The following is a 20553-nucleotide window of genomic DNA, read 5'->3' as shown; positions in this document are numbered from 1 at the left end:
GCGGAAAGTGCCGAGCCCTGGGTGGGCGGTGCCGAGCGTGTGACGTAGGCTTCCGGGCGTCTGGCGGAAAGTGCCGATGCTGCGGCGGAAAGTGGCGAAGCTGGGAGTGGATGGTGCTCAGACTCTGGACGGAAAGTAGCGAGGTCCAATCCATCGGCGACGGAAGCAGCCGAAGCGCTTCCGGAAAGTGCCGAAGCTCTTCCGGAAGGACCCGAGCGGGCCGGCCGTTGCCGACGCACCCACAGCGGCAGTAGCCTGGGCGGCCCCGCTCCGCTTCCTCCCCGGGCCCGGCAGCAGCGAGCGACTGACCCGGCCCAGCGCCGGGACCCCGCACAGGCCGCGCCGAGCCCCGCCCCCCGGGCCCGCCCGGCCCGGTTCGGTTCGGCTCGGCTCCCGGCCCGGCCCGGCCCGGCCGCCCGGCAGGATGATCAAGCTGTTCTCGCTGAAGCAGCAGAAGAAGGAGGAGGAATCGGCCGGAGGCACCAAGGGCAGCAGCAAGAAGGCGTCGGCCGCGCAGCTCCGCATCCAGAAAGGTACCGCTGGGCCCGGCCCGGCCCGGCCTGGCCCGGTACCGCCCGGCCCCTCCTTCCCCCCCGCTTCCCTGATACCGCCCGGCCCAGCCCCGCCCCGGTACCGCCCGGCCCAGCCCCCCCTTCCCCCCGCCGTCCCAAATTCTCTATTCACCCGACCTGGTACCACCCGGTCCCAGTATTGTCTGGCTCCAACGCACTGGTACCATCTGGCCTGGTTCAGATTCCCTGACCACCATCCGGCCCAGACGCACCTACTGGTACCACGGGGACGGGCCCAGATCCCCTCTACTCAGAAAGCTGTAACCCAGCTGAAGCCCTGACTGGTGCCTCCTAGATGGGCTGCTAGGGGAGAGACCAGCCCAGACACAAGGGAGGCCCCACTCTGAAAAGTACCAGCTGGTGCAAATCCTGGGGCGATCCACTGATCCCCCCTACCTTCAGCGCAAAGGTACTGCCTGGCTCAGGTGGGTGCTGGGGGTGGGCAGCCTCCTTCCTCCTTCCACTCTGCGCCCCCACCCAGACCCTGTATTGGTGGGGAGAGACCTCACCTGCACTCAGACCCCATAGATGCCTCACAATGGGGAAGATCCCCTCCCCCCTTCCCACCCCCATACTGGCAGGTGGCTATTCCCACCTAGCATCCCCCGCTCACATACTGGGCAGACACCCCCCCCCTGTTCTGCCCACGACAGAATCCCATGAGCCCCCACATCATCGGTGATCCTCCTGCTGGGGAATGGGGGTCCTTCCTCCCCCAAAGGGGCTTCCTGCTCATCTGCCCTCACTGGGGCTCTGATCCTAAGTTCCCTGTAAGCTGCACCCTGCTAGCAGCAGCATATTTAGCACCATGCAGGTGCTCAGGGAATCTGGCAGGGGGAAGGGCGCCCCTCCCCCAGCCCCAACCTAGCCCAGCCCCCGACCTGCTGTGGTCAGGGTGCCCCCACCCTGGCCCAAATCTGGCAGGCATGGCCTGGACCTGTCATGGCCAGGGTGCCCCTCCCTGAACCCAGCCCCGACCCGGACTTGCGGGGCCGGGGGAGGAGCACCTATCATGTAGCCCCAGTTCTGGAGCTGCCATGGTGGAGAGAGGTGCCTCTCCCCAGCCCAGATGCTGCTTCAGGGGGTGAGAGCTCAGGGGAGCCCTCTCTCCCTGCCATAGCCCCGGAGCACCCTCCTAAACCCCTCAGCCCCCCCCCACAGCCCCAGCCGCGGCCCTCCCTTCCACCCAATGCTCTGCCCCAGCCCTGAGACCCTTCCCACACTCCAAATCCCTTGGCCCCACCTCTGCCACATGAATTTCGTTTTGTGCACTGGTATGTAGGTGATGCGTCAGACATCACGTCCGTATTGGTGCACATAACAAAATTCGTTCTACACCTGGGTGGGAAAAATTAGAGGGAACACTGCTCTGCTCCCCCCACTGCCCCCACACACTTTCTCTGAGAGCCACCTCCCATGGAGGTCTTCCCCAATGGGGCTCGCGCTCTTCACTGCTGAGGTTCATACAGCCTCCCCAGGACATACATACTGAGACACACATATGCTGGGGGGGACTCCTCAATGCAACAGGGGGAGGAATATTTGCTGGAGGGGTGGGAACAGGCGAGCGGGTGATCAGTGTGGCAGGACTCAATTTGGGGGTGTTCTTGTGGAGGTCCTTAGACGTGTGTGGGGAGGGTCTCATGGGTTTTCCCCGGTGGGGGTGGGTGCCCCCAGTGTGTGTGGGGGGTCTCCTGGGGTTTTCCAGCCGAGGAGGGAGACCCTAAGTGTGTAGGGGGAGGGTGTCTTGGGGTTCCCCAGCAGGGAAGGAGCACCCCCCAGTGTGTGTGTGTGTGTGTGGAGGTCTCCTGGGGTTTCCCTGGTTGAGGATGGGAGGCCCCCCAGTGTGTGTGTGGGGGAGGTCTCCTGGGGTTTCCCTGGTGGGGGTGGGAGCCCCACCCAATGAGAACCCATGTTCACGGGGGGTGGGGGGGAGTGCACCCACTGGGGGCCTCTGATGCAAACCCTACCACGCAACAAATCAGACATCGCTACAGGCAGCGCCAGCTGTGCGAGTGTCTGCAAAGGGCAGAAACCTGGGTTCTCCCCACTTCTGGCTGTGCCCAGAAAGATACCAGGTTCCATCCCAATCTGCTTGTGTCCCAGTGTGGCGCTCCAATCCAGTTTTCCAGAGGTGGCAGGTCAATGCCCTTGACTCCCTCTGCCCCAACTTGAGCTGGTGGGGGGGGATCCCGGCCGCGCTCTGGGGATGTACCCGGTGAGGCTCAGCCTATGTCCTGTTGAGAACATGTACCCCCTCCCTGGCACAATTCTGTGCAGTGCTCTTCACAGGCCCAATCCTGCTGGGGCCTCGCCCCATGAGGGAGGGCAGTCGGAGACCCAGCGCCAGGCTGAGCTGGGACACAGCCTTACCGTGTCCTGTTGTGTGAATGGGGCCTGGGCAGGGCTGTGGGGTGAGTACCTCCTGGGGGCTGCTCTAAATATGGCATTTTCCCCCAACCTGCCCCCGAGACCCAGTGTCCTGACCCCAGCCAGAGTATCATGGACCTCCAGTGAAAAGGACTTAGTAGGAGGCTTCTTTGTCTGTCTCCCTCCTGTGTGTGGGGGGGCAGGACAGACCAGGATTGTCCTACCCACTTTTGAAATGCCCTTTTCTGATCCAGAGATCTACCCCCTATGGAGAGTGCGGTGGGGCTCCTCTGGGGTGGGAGGGATCTGGGGTTATCCTCCAAACTGACCCATCTCTCCCTGCTTTCCTCCTGCCTCCCAGATATTAACGAACTGAATTTGCCGAAAACATGCGAAATAGATTTCTCCGACCAGGACGACCTCCTCAACTTCAAGCTAGTTATCTGCCCTGACGAGGTGAGGGGGGGCGGGCAGGGAGGGGGTCCGGCATGTGGGTGGGGAGCAGGGAATCCTGCATGCCTGGACTTGCCTTTCTCTTCCTGCCCCAGGGGAAGCCCCAGCTGCTGCTCAGCTGATGGGCTCAGCCTGTGCCCAGACTCCGGTTGCTGCTCCCTGCTGGGCAGGCCCAGGCTGCAGGGGGCCCAGCTTGCGCTGCAGCAGGCCGAGCGGTGGGGGGTTGCAGCAGGAAGGCACCTCCGTGTGCGTAGGGTGAACGGGGTGCTGGAGCCCAAGCCAGTACTCTGGGGAGGGAGATGGGGGCAGGGGCTGCAGAAGATTCATGGCTCTGCCCATGCCCCTGTTGTCCCAGATCCAGCCCTGCCAGTACCCCTCAATCCTGACTATCCCCCACTGCTATCCCAGCTCGCCCACCACAGCGCTGCTGGTGCCCCTCAATCCCACCCTGCATCAGGCCCCACAATGCCAGCTGAGCTGAATGGCCTGGGGAGGGGGTGTGATCACAGCCCCTAGCTGCTGCGTCTCTGGTCCCCTGCAGTTGGATCCATGGGGCGGGGCTGAGCCCAGGCCCCTTGGGGTGCTGGGTGGTCCCCTGAGGATCCCTCCCTCACTGAAGGTCTTTTCTCTTTCAGGGTTTCTATAAAGGGGGGAAGTTTGTCTTCAGTTTTAAGGTAAGTCCCTTCCCCGCCCCTGGGGTGGAGCTCAATTTGCACCAGAGCCTTGCCCAGCCGGGAGGGGCGGGGCTCTCGGGGCTTACCCGTGTTGGACTCTCTTCGCGCTGTGTCTGAGCCAAGGAGGGAGTGTCGGCCCCACGCATCTGGTGTCCCCTCTCCTGGGAGGGAGGAAGGTGCTGTGACGGCTAAGGAAGTCAGGGACATGCCCACAGTCGCCCAGAGCTGGCAAGAGGACCCAGGAGTCCGGGCCGCTTGTCCCTTCCTGCTTCAGGGGGCGAGCAGCACTATGGGTGGGGGGGGCAGGAATCTGGAGCTCCTGTGAGTTGGCAGGGTCAGGGAGTCTGGGCCCAGCTGCTGTGCTGTGCGGGGGGGGGGGGGGGGGGGGCTTGGGAATGACTCTCCCATCTGTCTGTCTGCAGGTAGGCCAAGGCTACCCTCATGACCCTCCCAAGGTGAAGTGTGAGACCATGGTGTACCACCCCAACATAGACCTAGAGGGCAACGTCTGCCTAAATATCCTCAGGTAGGGAGCGCATCTGGCCACCTCACTCTATCACTGCTACCCCCTGGCTGATCTGGGGGATTGCCCCACCCATGCAGATCGGGCAGGGGAGTGGCCTCTCTCCAGCACCAGGATCCTTCCCTGCCCCACCCACACAGATCGGGGGGGGGGGGGGGGGGGCGGAGCAGGGGGGTATGGGGTGTGACCTGGTGCCTAGAATGGACCTCACTGAGAGTGCACACTCGGGGCAGACTGCAAGAAACAGGGCAGGCACACGCCAAAAACTGGTGGTTTTAGCTACAATTAGATTCACCAAACCAGTAGCAGAAGAGCTGCAGTACCACACTGGTTAATAAGAAGCCAAACACAGTCCTCTTATAGGTGTTCCAGCCATTGGTTCCCATCCCAGCAAACTGGTCTAATACAGTGAGAGGTTACTGAAAACCCAGTTCACCATATGTGAGGTTCCACTATTCCCAAAGGATCAGATGCTTACCACCGGGTCAAAATCCATCTCGGATCTTACCCGGTTATCACTCTGTCAGCCAATCTTTAGTAAACCAAAAAATGTATTAATAAATGAGTTATAAATGGTTAAAAGATCATATACATACAAATGATTGCAAAGTCCTTACATCAGGCTTGTAGCAGTGATGGAATAGACGGCTGGCTTGTAAAGTCTCTTTGCTAACTTCCAAAAGATTGGACGGTTCTCAGTCCATTGTTCAAAATGCTCCTCTCAGAGCAGGGGTGGGCAAACTTTTTGGCCCGAGGGCCACATCGGGGTTGCAAAACTGTATGGAGGGCCGGGTAGGGAAGGCTGTGCCTCCCCAAACAGCCTGGCCCCCACCCCCATCTGTCCCCTCCCACTCTCTGCCCCGTGACTGCCCCCCTCAGAACTCCCGACCCATCCAACCCACCCCACTCCTTTTCCCCTGACGACGTTCCCTCCTGGGACCCCCCCAGGACCACCCCCATCCGACCACCCCTGCTTCCTGTCCCCTGGATGCCCCTCCCCCTATCCACACCCCTGCCCCCAGACAGGCCCCCCCCAGGACTCCCATGCCTATCCAACCCTCCCTGATGGCGCGCGCCCCCCCCACCTCTGCCCCATCCAACTGTCCCCTGACTGCCCCCCAGGACCCACTGCCCCTTATCCAACTCCCCTGCTCCCCGCTCCCTTACCATGTCGCTCAGAGCGGCAGAAGCTTGCAGCCACGCCACCACGCTGCCCAGCAGGAGTGGTGGGCGAGAGCGCTGGCTGCCTGGCGAGGTGAGGTTGCGGAGGAGGGGGGGCAGCAGGGGAGGGGGCTGGGGGCTAGTCTCCCTGGCCGGAAGCTCAAGGGCTGGGCAGGACGCTCCTGCGGGCCGTAGGTTGCCCACCTCTGTCTTAGAGGAAAGAGGAAAACTGGAGATGTCTCAGGTGCCTTTTATATCCTCTGCCACGTGGATGGGAAGTTACTGTCCCAAACAAAGCCCACAGCCTGTGTGTATGGACAAAGATGGAATCTGAGGTCACATGTCCACATCACATGCCCTGACATGTTTTACTGAATCACAGGGGTGGCCACTGGCTCCTGGCTCTCACGTGTCCTCTGGAAGAGAGTTGATTCTTCTGCGTAGTCCATTCACAATGGGCTGGAGAGACTGAATGTTAACTACCTTGTGGGTGTTACCTCAAGGACAGACGCATGTGAGATACAGAGACCTAGCCGATCTTCACACCTTCAGATGCTGGGGTGATCCATGGATTTTACCAGGATAATTGTATTTGACTTTTCCATTGACACCTCACGTGATAGACTTTGTATAAGATTTGTTACCATTGTATAACAATGGTAGCAACTGCTACAAATGGTCATCTTCAATCATACAGCATCCCGGGGAATCCCCTGTGGCCCACCTCCAGGGAGCAGGGGGCGAGAGGGAGAGATATGGGGGAATTCCCCATGGCCCACCCCCATGGAGCTCGGGGGGAGGGATATGGGGGATCCCCCTCCAGCAGCACTGCCTTCTCCTTACATACAGGTCTTGGGGCAACGCCTCCTCCCATAATCTCCATGATCCCCATTCCCCTAGTCATCTGATGTGATCCCCACCCCAGGTCTCATATCCCCATGCTCCTCCCCCTTTCCCCCCAATACCACCTGTCTGGCTCTCCTCCCCAGTCAGAACCTGGGATGATCCCCTGCCACCCGAGTGTGGTGTCGCTCCTCTCATGGGCTTGGCTGCAGGGTCCTCACTCATGGTTCTTTTCTGCCCCGCAGAGAGGACTGGAAACCTGTACTAACAATAAACTCTATAATTTATGGTCTGCAGTACCTCTTCTTGGTGAGTACCAGGGAGGGAAGGTTTCACCTGCACCGTTGGGCGGGGGGCATTTTGGGGGGGCAGTGGGGCAGGAGGTGGGAGGGACCCATGTCCCCTGCACTGTTCGGGGTGAAGGTAGCCCTGGTGTTTCAGCAGGGCTCGGGGGGCAGTGGTTGCCTCCTGCCATGTGTTTGGGGGCTGGTCGTGGGGTGCTGATCTCCTTGTCCCCTTGCAGTTTGGGGGAGCGGTGGGGTGGGGTGATTGCTACCTAGAGTCTCTGGGCAAGCTATGGCACGCTCTGGCGGGGGGGGCAGTGCCCTCGGAGCCGAGGGAGGCATTGGCAGGTTACTCTGCGAGGGCTCGGGGGGGTTGGCGTAGCTGCGTGCTGAGCTGCCTGCAGTGCCATGCTTCAGTACGCATGGCCTGCAGAGGGCCTGGGGCCGGCTCTCCTGTGTGTTTCCATCTCTGCAGGTCCCTGGTGCTCTGCTCAGCCCTGCACAGGCTGGGTTCCCCATGGATCTTTACGTGGGCATGGCTGGTTTAACGTATTGCAGGGACACCGCTGGGATGCGGGGTCTCTCCTTTGGCTCAGCTGCTGCATCCCTGGTGCCTTGGACTGACTCTGACACAATTGATGGAGCCTTTGGGGAGTCCCAGGGCATCCCCTAAAGACTCTGGTCAACCTGAGGGGTGCAGGTCTCCCAAGGGGCAATGGGCCGAGCAGCATCTGCCAGCTGCCTGAAATGGGTCAACTCGGTGGACTGTTAACCCTGAACCCGAATGACGGGCAGCTTTAAATGGTAGCATCGTGAACAGAGGCGTTCAGCAAATGTGCTGCTTTTTACAGTCCCTTTTCTGTCCCCTTCTTGAGGCAGTTCTACAGTTGATCAAAATACCCAGAGGCAGAATCTATAGAGTCCAATGTATCGTTAAAATACATCCTGCAGGTGGAAATCAGTACACGCATTCCCTTCTATCCCCCTCTCTCTGAGGTCCCCCAATCACTGCGGTAGTTGGGTGCCTCACAATCTTCCATGGATTTATCGTCATGCAGCCAGATGGGGCAGTGTGGCACAGAGATGGCTGATCATGCAGGGTCAGTGACAGCGCAGGGAAGAGAAGGTGCAGCTCCCAAGTGCTTTAACCATTGGGCCATCCTGCCTCTTTAATCGACAGTAATGGCACGATTTCCAAGACCCTGCAGAGCATAAGGGGATTAGGTCTGAACTGTGCCCAGAGCGGGCGCCAGGATAAAAGTGAAGCCGCTGGCCTGTGACATGCAAGCTTGTAAAGACCCCCTCTGGCCTCCTTCAGAAGAAACCAGTGCTCCTCCTGGAGTTCAAGGCCAGGAAGAGACCATTAGATCTTCTGGCCTGACCTCCCATACAGCGAGGTTTGGCAGGGCCTCCGTTGTTGGTTTTTTGTAATTTGGATGGATCATATTGTTTGGTTTTTTTACGCTTTTTTTTCAGTTTTTATCTATTTAAATATTTACACTTTCCCAAAATGATGGGGTTTAGGCATTTCTCCCTCATTTTTATCGTTTTCAATATTCACATGTGCAGGAAAGGATGGGGGGGCGGACAATTATGTAGTGACCGTAGACGTTGAGACTCGGTTAGTTTTATCACTGTTAAAACCCAGTTGTCCACAGAGGTCAAATGATACAAAGTGAATCGCCTTAAATCAAACTCCAGTGAGTTCTGAAGCAACATTTTTCTTTCTTTGCCTCTGTACATTTTGATGATGATCAGGGGAAATGTTTTTCATTGGCTGGTGGATGCGTGGTGAAAATGACGTTTACTGACATTTGCCGATTACAGTGTGATCCTGCCAAGCCAGTAAATTCCATCCTCTCTCCCCTGCACCAAGCCCAATAACTTGAGTTTGGCTAAAGCATCTCCCAGGAAAGGGATCTGGTCTGGATTTGAAGCCATCAGGAGATAGAGAATCCATCACTTTCCTTGGTAGTTGGTTCCAGTGGTTAATGACCCTCACTGTTAAAGTTTTGTGCCTTATTTCTCATTGGAATTTGTCTGGCCTCAGCTTCCAAACCTTGCTTCTTGTTCTGCTTTTCCCTGCTTTTTTAGCATGTGCGCTGGAATCTGGTCTTTTCACAGCGTGATGGTTTTGGGGAGGGAGTCCATGGAAACAGCCTCCAACCTTCCCTGGGCTTGGCCTTGTTTCTGAATCTGCACCACAGTGGGTCACACCCAACACTCCTTCTGCCTCAGCAGCTGTTTTGCGTCTGATTCCGGGTGTGAGCCTGGCCAGGAGAACCTTGCCCTTTCAAAGTGACCTGCAAAGGGGTTTAAAAACCAGAAATGGGGCTTGTCACACACACATATTTACAGTGAATTTTTGTGACTTTCTCCATGTTTTTTCCACCTTAAAAAGGTTGGGAATGTCAGATCTGGTTTTCCTGGTGCAGCTGGAGGGTCTATGGGAAGGTCTTGGGATGTTTCTTCTGTGGGGGTGCTGACGTTTTAACAGTGCTGTCCTTTCTCCAAAATAGTCATCAGTCATTGGAGTTAAATGGATCTTAAATATTTGACATAAGTATGGGTTGTTTGCCATGTTGTGGTAGCTGTGTTGGTCCAGGGTATCTGAGACAAGGCAGGTGAGGTAATATCTTTTATTGCAGTGGCTCTCAACCTTTCCATACTACTGTACCCCTTTCAGCAGTCTGATTTGTCTTGAATACCCCAAGTTTCACCTCATTTAAAAACAACTTGCTTACAAAATCAGACCTAAAAATATAAGTGTCAGCCAATAGTACTGACAAATCGCTTCCTTTCTCATTTTTACCACATAGTAAAATTGGAATATAAATATTGTACTTACATTTCAGTGTACAGTATATAGAGAAGTATAAACAAGTCATTGTATGAAATTTTAGTTTTACTGACTTCGCTAGTGCTTTTTATATAGAGTGATGTAAAACTAGGCAAATATGTAGATGAGTTGATGTACCCCCAGAAGGCTTCTGCATACCTCCAGGGGTGCACGTACCCCTCGTTGAGAACCATTGTTTTATTGGACCCACTTCTCTGTCGGTGAGAGAGACAAACTTGCAAGTGTACACAGAGCTCTTCTTCAGGTCTGGGAAAGGTTCTCAGGTGTAACAGCTCAATACAAGCTGGAACAGATTGTTTACATTAAGGAATTAACATGCATTTTAAGGAATTAACACATGTTTCAAGGACCCATTCATAGTGAAATAGCCTGTTAAAGGGGGGTTAGTGGGTAACCGATTATGAGCCATAAGTCTATGATTTTTCGTGTCTAGCAGAGTTGTGAATTTAAGCTCCCAGGCTCATCTTATGAAGGTGCTGAAGAGGTTTCCTTAGAGGATGAGAGCCGAGAGGCCAGATACAGAATGATGGCTTTGTGAAAAGTGTTCGCCCACAGGTGATAAGGAGGTTCTCTTGTCTCATCATTTTTCTGTGCGAGTTCATTAGCGATCGTAGTGATTGTCCTGTTTCACCCATGTAGGTGTTGTTGGGGTATGCAGTGCACTGGATGAGGTACATCACATGTGATAGGTGTGTGTACAACCCATTGATCTTGACAGGTGTGTGGGTATTGATCCTCCTAGCAGTGAAGATATAGCTGCAGGTTTTGCATCAGTTGTTCTGGGAGGGTCTGGTGCTGCTTTGAGTTGGTGGGGAGCCTGCTTCTGATGGATGTGGGGGTCTGTTTGAAGACCAGGGGAGGGGGTTCAGGAAAGATTTCTTTCTGGATGTGGTCCCCATCCAGTAGGGGTTGTAATTGTTACCTGATAATCCCTGATGGGCCCTGGCGTGGTAGGGTGTGCCGTAGGAGTGTCTTTTTGAGGCAAATACATAGATGACTTGATGCAAATATATAGATGAGTTGCCAAACGAGTGTCTTTTTGAGGCAAATATATAGATGAGTTGATGCACCCCCGGAAGACTTCTGCATCCCTCTGGGGCATGTGCAGAGTGTCTTTTTGTTGTTTTTGTTAGACACTGAAAGTCAATAAAGACGCTGGATTTATGGTTTATTACAGCAACCTATGACATGCTAACCCTCCTTTGTCCTACGCCTGCAGAGGTGTGTTAAGTGCTCACTTCACCTTGAACGGTCTCTTACAACATAGCTGGAGGGAACGCTGCAGGGATTTCAGACAAGCTGACAGTGGCCTGGGCTACATGCAGAGATTGTGCCACTGCAACTCTGTTGGTTAGAGGAGTGACGTGTTACCATGTACTTATACTGGTATGATCTCAGCCTGGCTGCAGTTACACCAGGATAAAGGTGCCTTACACACTATAATTGCTGTATGTGGTGTACTGCGTTAACTATAGCGGGGTAGTTGCTGATACAACGTTCTGTTACTACGCTAGCTCTGATCTAGACTTGACAAAGGAGGTCCGTATCCACCCCCATTTTACAGGTGGGGAAACTGAGACATGGACAGGGGCGGTGGCAAACCAGGAATAGAACCCAGGTGTCCTGGTGCCCAGGTCAGTGCTCTGTCCACTGGGTCACAGAGTCTCCTTTGGTTAAAGTGACTGGAGGTGGGGGATGCAGCGAGGGGCCCTCAGAAGCGGGGCTAAGGATTGTTTTGTAAGTGGACTCAGGGAAGGACAGAGAGGGTGGCGCGTGGCATGGGGATGCAGCCCTGATTTGGATGGGGGTGATCAGGGGCATGGCCAGCCTCTAACCTCTCCTCCCTGCCCACAGGAGCCAAACCCCGAAGACCCCCTGAACAAAGAGGCTGCCGAGGTCCTTCAGAACAACAGACGCCTGTTTGAGCAGAACGTGCAGCGCTCCATGCGGGGCGGCTACATCGGTTCTACCTACTTCGAGCGTTGCCTCAAATAGAACTGACCAGCTGCCCCCACCCCTCCCACGAGGGACTCTGCCAACACCGCTGCCTTCAGCCACCGGGGGGCACAGGAGCCTGGCACTGGCAGGGCCCCCCTCGCTGCTCACGGCCTCTGCCCCGGCAGCCTTTCCCCCCCACTCCTGCCCCCTGGCTGGAGGGGAGGTGGCTGCTGAGGGATGGGGCAGGGCTTACATTGGAATCCCCTGCCCCACCCACGCAGCCCCCTCTTCCCTATTGGTCGCTCTCCTGCTGGTTTCCCAGCATGCTCAGACCCCGAGCAGAGCGCCCCCTAGACATGGCCAACGTGAGCGCACTGGCTCCTTCCCCTGGCTTTGCAGAGCGTATCTATTTATTAGGCAGGGGGCTGCAGCAGGAGTGTAGGGCAGGCCGGGGGTGCATGCAGTCCTGCCGTGGGGGGCTGGGCCCGCCCTCCCCTTTTACATCCCTCGTGTGTCTGGTTTTTAAAAACACAGCACCCCACTTACAGCAAAGCGAAGGCTGATTATTCAATGGGACCGGGCTGGAGGTGGGGCCTGGGCTGATTGAACCCTGCCCCCTTCTGCCCCAGGCCTCACTCCCCAATGAACTGGTTCTTTGCCACGCTGGGGCCTCCTGCCAGCCCCGGGGCCATGAATCCACTGTACTCTAGTGTGTCGGGTTATTAAAGGGGAATGTTAGCGCACCTCACTGCCTAGGGCCTGTCTGTCCTCATTGCTCCGCCGCCCCCCTCCTCCCTTTCAGATGGGGTGGAGGGGTGTCTCTCCTCAAGGGGCTGCCCACCCAGCTGCCCCAGCAGGGGCCACATAAGTCCATATCTTGCCCAAGCTGCAAGGTGGGCTCCAGCTCATCGCCCAGGCCTCTGGCCTGGTGTGCTGTTGGAAGTGGCTTGTGAGTAAGAAGTGGGCTTGACCCTACTGCTCCCCAGCACAGCAGGTAGCTGCTCCCTCTCTGCCTGCTTCTGCATGAGCCATGGTGGCAGGGGGCTTGGTTCCGCATGGAGCAGGGCAGGCAGATGAGACGGAGGGGTGGGGGCTGTTTCCTGCCCAGGAGCAGGGAAAGGGCTGTGGCCACGGGGCCTCACTGGGCTGGGGCTTCATGGGTGCTAAGGCTGGAAGGGATGACTGATCATCTAGTCCCAGTGCTGGCCGCCCCAGGCTCTCACCCTGCCATTTCTGCAGGGACACCCCGCCACTCCCTTGGGTGGCCTCTGGGGATATGGGGTTGGCCCTTGCATTGCTATGGGTGGTGTACTGCTTGTGTGTGCAGCCCTGATGCCAGGAAGGCCCAGTCCCTGCCCAGAGGGGCTTCCAGCCCTATGGGGCCATGTTGCAGCCTGGGGCCAGGTTGGGTGAGCAGGAGTACGAGTGCCCCAGAGGGATGGCAGGACCTCGTAGGGAGCTGCATAGTTCAGAGGGCTGTGGGGGGAAGGGCCCTGCCAGGGGATGACCTACTTGGGAGAGGAAATGGGGTTTATAAGCCCCCCCTTGGGCAGGTGCAATGATCATGAGGTGAGAAGAACCAGGGAAGTGGGGTGTCTGAATTTTGATCCAGTGGTGTCCCTGCAATAACAGCATTTGGTTCCTACAGCCCACCCCTACCCCTAGCCTCACCCCAATGTGTCCCCTTACCCCCACTCAGTCCTCCCCCACACTATCCCTCTGAGGAGGTCGTGTGGGAATCAGTTGGGCTCCTCCTTCCCACCTCTGCCCCAGCTTGTCTCCTCTCCCCCCCCCCAGCCTCCCACTAGCACTAACCAGCCTCCTGCTTCCCACACAACCTCAACTGAGCTCCTGCTTCTTTCTGCCCCCAACCCCCCCTGCATCTTAGCCCATGCAGCCTTATCTCCTCAACCCATTTCAACCCCTGCTCAATCTGCCTCCCAGACTGACTGTAGCTCAATCCAACCATCCCAGCCCCCTCCAACACAGCCCCTGCCCCCACCTCCCTCTCCTCTCCCCTGTCCTGCTCCCAGCCCCTTCCCCTCTGCTCACCCTGATCTGACTCCTATCAGCCTTCACGCCCCTCCCCCTGCCGCCAGACCACTATCAGCTCCCTGACCAACCTACCCATCTAGGTTTGCCAGGTGTCCGGTTTTCAGTGGGAACTTGTAGTCAAAAAGGGACCCTGGCGGCTCCGGTCAGGACCGCTGGCTGGGCCGTTAAAAGTCCAGCTGGCGGTGCAGCAGGGCTACTGCGAAGTAGTCGGCGTGTCTCTCTGACTCCTAGGCATAGGGGTGGCCACAGGGGCTCCATGCGCAGCTCCTGCCTGCAGGTGCCTCCCTGAGCATTGGCTCCGCAGCTCCCATTGTCTGGGAACCATGGGCAATGGGAGCTGAGGCGGTGGTGCCTAGCCCCTTGGCTGCCCCTATGCCTAGGAGCTGGGGCCCGGAGGGACATGTCCCTGCTTCCTGGGGGCTGCCTGAGGTCCGTGCCACCCGGAGCCCTCACCCAACCCCCTGCCCCAGCCCAGAGCCTCCTCCCGTGCCCTGATCCTGCACTCCTCCCCCAGCCCAGAGCCCCCTCGCACACCCTGACCCCCACCTCCTCCTGCACCCCAAGCCCAGCCCGTGAAAGTGAGCGAGGGTACGGGAGAGGGAAGGAGGGAGGGGTTATGGAGTGACTGGGGGCGGGGCCTCGGGAAAGGGGCGGGGCCTCGGGAAAAGGGCGGGGCAGGGGGTGGGCGAAGTGTTCGGTTTTCGGCCATTAGAAAGTTGGCACCCTACACTCCCCCCAATTCCCCTCCCAGCCCCTCCCCCAGCCCCCTGTCCCCCGCCATCCCTCCCCCAGCCCCCTGTCCCCCGCCATCCCTCCCCCAGCCCCGCCCCCGTGTCTCTCCTGCTGGGGGCGGAGCCCTAGAGGGGGAGGGAAGGAGCTCGGGTGTGCCGCTCTAGCCCTCCTCTCTGTGGTCCGCCGCGCGGGGGGGGTGTCGCTCTGCCCTTCCTCTCGATGGTGACTTCCGGGCGGGGGTGGAGGGCGGGGACGCGCTCTCTGTAGTACCCGCGGGGGCGGGGCCCCGTCCACCGCCATCACTTGACGCCCCGCCCTTCACGTGCTCTGGGACGTCAGCGGGGCGAAGGCGGAAGTGAGAGGAGGAAACAGACTGACAGCGGCGGCGGGTGAGACCCTGGGGGGCGTTGGGGGCTGTGTCCGCCTCCCTCGCCTCTGTAGCGCCTGGGGGCAGGGGGTGCGGGGAGGCTGTCTGTAGGGGGAGGGGAGTGGGGCATAGTGGGGCGGGTTAGGGAGCAGGGGTGGGGAGGGGTAGAGAAGCTGGGAGGAAGGCTCTGGGGGGCCCAGCTGGGGCTGGGTGGATTAATTGAAATCATCTCATGTGAAACCTCTGTGAGATCACTGATTTTAATCAACTTTTCTCTTTGGGTGCTAGTTATTTTCCAATAAAGGGGCATTTCCCCCCTCCCCCCACCTGTGGGATCACTAGACTCATTCACACCTATCGATTTACAGCTAATAACAGAGCTTGGACGCCAGAAGTGGGACATCTTTGTGCTACCTAGAAGAATTCCCTATAATTATATACGTTTAAGTAACTATGTAGCTTAATACTCTCAAATTCTTATGAATTAACTGGCCTTTTTCACTATGTTAGCAGATGAGCAATTTGGCATTTGCTATCCCCTAGAGAATTAACTGTTCAGTGAGGTTTTGTGTCAAACTACATTTGGATGGTAACTGTTTAACTGACAGCACAAAACAACATTTAATATGTACTTTTATTAACCAAAACAACCCTAAATGTTTTAGATCCATAAACTTTTCATATCAGAACAGTTTTCATGTTTACAGCAAAATGATTCATTTTTAACCAGAGGGTTTAACTGTCTTCAGTGAATTAAATTGATTATTTCAAATCAGCCTGGGAGAAAATTTTCAGATGTGCCCAAGTGTAAGCGACTGAGTTTAAGTTCCTACTTACATCTCTTGAAAATGAGAGAGTCTCCTAAATAGCTAGCAGCAAATATCTCCAATGGCTGGTGATGGGACATTACATGGGCAGGGAGTTACTACAGCAAATTCTTTCCCAGGTGTCTGGCTGGTGGGTTTTGCCCATATACTCAGGGTCTAAATGACAGGCATATTTGGGGTCAGGAAGTAATTTCCCCCCAGGGCTGGATTGGCAGAGACCCTGGGTTTTTTTGCCTTCCTCTGTGGCATGGGTCACTTGCAGGGTTAAACTAGTGTAAATGGTGGAGTCTCTGGAACTTGAAGTCTCTAAATCATGATTTGAAGACTTCAGTAACTCAGGCAGAGGTTAGGGGTATATTACAGGAGTGGGTAGGTGGGGTTCTGTGGCTTGCAGTGGTTCCTTCTGACCTTGAAGTCTGAGTCTATAATTACTTTGGCTGAGCTACTGGGCTGTATTTATAAAGCTTGACCTCAGGTGTTTGATATCTCTTCCCCCCTGATTCTTTGTGTAGAAAAACCACCTTGAATGCAATATTTTTGGTAGAGGCTCAGGGATTCAGCATATTTACTTTATATTTAAGCAGTGGCACTGGGCTCCATTCCCCTCTGGCAGCATGTCCGGCCAGAGCAGTGCCCCAAACCCAGGACCCACAGAGACATTTCCACACCATTAACCTTCCTCTCCTGTCTCTGCAGCTCGCTCTGTGTGCGTGCACCTGACTCCAGCATTTCCTGCTTCCTCCAGCCGCCACCCCCTGTAACGAGCTTGCTCTCTCCTTTGGGTGAGTACTGTGCTGGCTGGCTGGCCCTGAGTGCCTCCAGGGGTTGGGAGTAGTGTTTCCCCTTCGTTCTCAGGGGCAGCGCTGCCAGCAGCTGGGATCAGCTGTGGCCTCAAATCAATGGGGAGGGGTCTGTGCCCAGCTCGGCTCCTGCTGAGCAGGTTGTCCTGTCTGTGGAGGTGCGTGAATAGAGCATGGCGGGGGAGGGTCTCCCTGGGGTGGGGTCCAGGGGGTTCCCTATCTCCAAAGGAGCTGCCTGCTGCTCTGACACCTCTCCTCCCTTAGAGGCAGTCAGCCCCCTTCACCATGCCTCCCATGCCCAGGCTGAAGCGGGGGTTGCCTGGGGTTGTGCCCTGCCTTGCGGGGTCGCCAGGCAGGTCCCTATTGCATGTGCAGCCTGGAGTTGGGTCTGACCCACTCTGGTGCCTTGCACAGGGCTGGGCTGGGCCTGACCCCGGGACTGGCACAGCAGTGCCCTGTGTGTGTTGGGACAGGCTGGGTTGCTGGTGGGAAGTGCACAGAGGTCGTTGGGGGGTGCACCCAGAGAAGTGCTGTGGGGGTGGGGAGGGGGACGGACAGAGGGAGCCCCCTATGCACCCAAGACAGCCCCCAGATACTCCTGCCTTGTTACCATTGCATGGCCTGGAGCGGGACAGCCTGGCCCAGCCAGCTTTGCGGGGAAGAGCCAGGTTCCAGAGAACCCAGCTCTAAGCCCACAAGGAGTTAGAGCTGCCCTGCCCCCTGGGGTGTGAGGTGGAGACTAGCCCTGACCAGCTGCCTGCCCCACTCGCTGTCAGATCCAGAGGATTCGCTCCCCATCTCCCAGCCTGGGCTGCTCAGGGCTCCCCTAGCTGTTCCCCTCCCTGCAAATTCCTGAGCTGCTGTTGTCCCCCACAGCCGCAGGCCGCCCCTTGCCCCGCTCAAGATGGACCTGCTGTTCGGGCGCCGGAAGACGCCGGAGGAGATGCTGCGGCAGAACCAGCGGGCCCTGAACCGGGCCATGCGGGATATGGACCGCGAGCGGCAGAAGCTGGAGACACAGGAGAAGAAGATCATCGCTGACATCAAGAAGATGGCGAAGCAGGGGCAGATGGTGAGCGAGGGGCAGGGCCGGGGGTAACATCTCCAGCTCGAGTGCAACCTGTCCCCCTCAGGATGGGGTGAAGTTCATGGTGGGCAGGGGTGTCTCCAGTTGTAACCCACCCACAGGGAGGACACAGTGAAGAGCATGGGGAAGGAAAGGTACATGGGGGTGTTCCTTGCTGTAACCCATCCCCCAGGCAGGATGTGGTGAAGCTCAGGGGGGATGAGGGCTATGGGGGAGGTGGTGTCTCTGTCTGTAACCCATCCCCCTGGCAGGACGCAGTGAAGATCATGGCCAAGGACCTGGTGCGAACCCGGCGCTATGTCAAGAAATTCATCATGATGCGAGCGAACATCCAGGCTGTGTCGCTCAAGATCCAGACCCTCAAGTCCAACAACTCCATGGCCCAGGCCATGAAGGGCGTCACCAAGGCCATGGCCACCATGAACAGACAGGTACGTGGGCTTCTGCCAGCCAGGCTGGGCAGGGGGCAGGATTGCTGGCCATGGGGGGAGCTCCTGGCTATTCCAACCTGGCCTCTCCCAGCAAGGGGTACTGGGGGAGTAGGGCAGGATGCTGGCCATGGTGTGGGGGCTCCTGTCTACTTCAGTCTGGCCTCTCCCAGCAGGGGGCACTGTAGGGCCAGTCTACTCAATTTCCCCAAGGCAGTGACTGTATATTCATATTCCCCTTCCCCTCCAGCTGAAGCTGCCCCAGATTCAGAAGATCATGATGGAGTTTGAGAAGCAGTCGGAGATCATGGACATGAAGGAGGAGATGATGAATGATGCCATCGATGACGCCATGGGGGACGAGGATGATGAGGAGGAGAGGTGTGGGGGGCAGGGCTGGGGAGACTGGCTGGCTCGGGGGGGAAAATGGAACATGGGACCTTTCCCCCCTAGTGGCTGCCTGCTCCCATCTGGCCCCAGGATGGGGATCTGGCTGGCTTAGGGGGCTGGGGAATGGGACCCGGGGCCTTTCCCCTCTAGGGAGTGCCAGTTCTCATCTGGCCCGGGGGTTGAGGGGACTGGCTGGATCAGGGGTGTGGGGACTGGGACATGGGATCTTTTCCCCCTATGGGATGCTGGCTCCCATCTGGCCCCAGGGCCCATCAGCAGGACAGGTGACAGACTGAGCCCCCCAGAGGGGTTCCCCAGGCCGAGCAACAGCCTTGGGGTGAGAATGAGCTCACCCAGCTGGTGCCTGCTCCAGGGATACACCCAGGGCATTGTCCTGGCACCTTTCATAGAATATCAGGGTTGGAAGGGACCTCAGGAGGTCATCTAGTCCAACCCCCTGCTCAAAGCAGGACCAATCCCCAACTAAATTTCCCCAGGTGTGTGGGGATCCTGGCTGCTGGGTGTGTGGAGTGCCGGTCCTCCTCTCCAGCCCAGTTATCTGGGGGCGTGGCTCTTTCTTCTCTGGGTATGGGGGGTCCGGCCCGTGTCCCTGCTCTCACCTACCTATCTCTGCCCCCCAGTGATGCTGTGGTGTCCCAGGTGCTGGACGAGCTGGGCCTGACCCTGACGGATGAGCTCTCCAGTGAGTATCCCAGCATCGGGGGACGGGGCAAAGGGGGCCCTGACTGGAGGCGCTCACGGGGGCGGGGCTGGGAGCCAAGTTCCCCTGCAGCTGGGTAATGGGGCAGCACAGCTGTCGGGGGCACTGGGCAGTGCGCAGGAGGCCTTGCTGCCTAACCCTGCCAGTGCCTGGGAGATGGGGGGCTGTAGGGTGCTCTGGGTAGGCAGACCTGTCCTCGACAGGAGCCTCGCTCAGTGGGGGGACGTGGGGGCTGTGGGGTGCTCTGGGTGTCCTGAACCCCCTGTCCCCGCAGACCTGCCCTCGACGGGGGCCTCGCTCAGTGTGACGGCTGGGAAGAAGGCCGAGCCCTCCGCAGCGCTGGCGGATGCTGATGCCGACCTGGAGGAGCGGCTGAAGAACCTGCGCCGGGACTGAAGGGCTGGGGCTGCCCCTCTCCCTCCCCAGGCCGTGCTTCCCCGGACACCCCACCCACTGCTGGCCACTGCTCTCAACAGCCCAAGGGCTGCGACTGCTGCCTCTGCCCTTCTTTGCGTACTTCTCCCCCAGCCACCCCTCTGCCTATGTGGGGGGATTAGGTGGTGGGGTGGAAGGTCCCTGCCAGTTTTGGAGAGCAAATCTCCTACTCCAAAGTAATGGGGCTGGGGGTTTGGCTATGGGGCTGCTGCAGCTGTCCCGGGGGTGGGGGAATCATTTCTGTGGGTTGGGGGCTCTTAACTCTTTAGCTTCCAGCTCAAGTACACTACAGGTGGGGGTGTCTTTTCTGTAATGGCAGTCACCCCCCAGGAGCTGCCAGCTCAGGCTGGATTCATCCCCCCCCACAGAGAGGGGGAGACTGGCTCTGGGGAGAAGCAGATGGGCAGATGCTGCACCAGTCTAGGTTGTGTGGGTGTCTGTCGGGGGGCTGGGATTATAGGATGGGGGCAGCTGGGCGCACCCACTAGAGCCTGGATCTGGGGGGCACAGGTTGGGAGCCTCCCCCCTGGCACAGAGCTCTCCATCCTGTGCACAGGGAGAGGGGGCTGCGCTGAGGCCCTCCTGCCTCCATCTGGCTGTGGGGGAGGGGTTGTAATAAAGGCTGTAGATTTGTAGCCATGGTGCCTGCTGGCTGATTCTTGCCCCATAGATTTGGGGGGGGGAGGGGGCAGCTGACCAGGCAGAGCCCCACCCAATCTCCTCTGCAGTGAGCTGGGGCCTGAGGGGGAGCTGTCCTATGTGCCTACCTCCCCCTGGGTTGGAGTGGGGGAGGGGCCATGGCGATCCCTCCCCACCTCGTCTGAGCACTCTGCCCCTCCCCATCTCTCCTTCTTCTAGGGGATCCTGGAGCCTAGCTTCTCCCCCCTCCCCCACCTGGATGCATCATTGTTTCTGGGGGGAGGTTGGTGCCCTTTGCCAAGTGCTGGGTAGGAAGCAACTGATGGGGATTGGGGGGGGCACTGGAGGCATGTTACGGGGGGAGTGGGGAGTTTGTGTGTGGGGGGGGATACAG

The 20553-nt window shown here is 57.9% G+C and overlaps 3 protein-coding genes across 3 annotated transcripts in view; 2 read left to right on the top strand and 1 right to left on the bottom strand.

Annotated features, from left to right (window-relative positions):
- The window catches only part of LOC140901855 (uncharacterized), a 355192-nt gene that overhangs the window by 176820 nt on the left and 157819 nt on the right, over positions 1–20553 (bottom strand). The window lies entirely within an intron of this gene.
- On the top strand, positions 190–12421 carry UBE2M (ubiquitin conjugating enzyme E2 M). Its single transcript, XM_073322192.1, has 6 exons — positions 190–533; positions 3304–3398; positions 4031–4069; positions 4492–4595; positions 6842–6905; positions 11595–12421. The coding sequence occupies exons 1-6, from the start codon at positions 425–427 to the stop codon at positions 11733–11735; spliced, it is 552 nt and encodes a 183-aa protein (XP_073178293.1). The 5' UTR covers positions 190–424; the 3' UTR covers positions 11736–12421.
- Positions 14688–20155, top strand: CHMP2A (charged multivesicular body protein 2A). The gene is made up of 7 exons (XM_073322171.1): positions 14688–14854; positions 16356–16441; positions 17336–17531; positions 17798–17977; positions 18225–18355; positions 19006–19067; positions 19360–20155. Exons 3-7 carry the CDS (start codon positions 17364–17366, stop codon positions 19479–19481), a joined length of 663 nt encoding a protein of 220 aa, XP_073178272.1. The 5' UTR covers positions 14688–14854; positions 16356–16441; positions 17336–17363; the 3' UTR covers positions 19482–20155.

The sequence above is a fragment of the Lepidochelys kempii genome, chromosome 23, assembly GCF_965140265.1.
Source record: "Lepidochelys kempii isolate rLepKem1 chromosome 23, rLepKem1.hap2, whole genome shotgun sequence".
In the NCBI taxonomy this organism is placed as follows: Eukaryota; Metazoa; Chordata; order Testudines; family Cheloniidae; genus Lepidochelys; species Lepidochelys kempii.
Note: the sequence above shows the minus strand (reverse complement) of the source record. Positions and strands in the feature narration are given on the sequence as shown.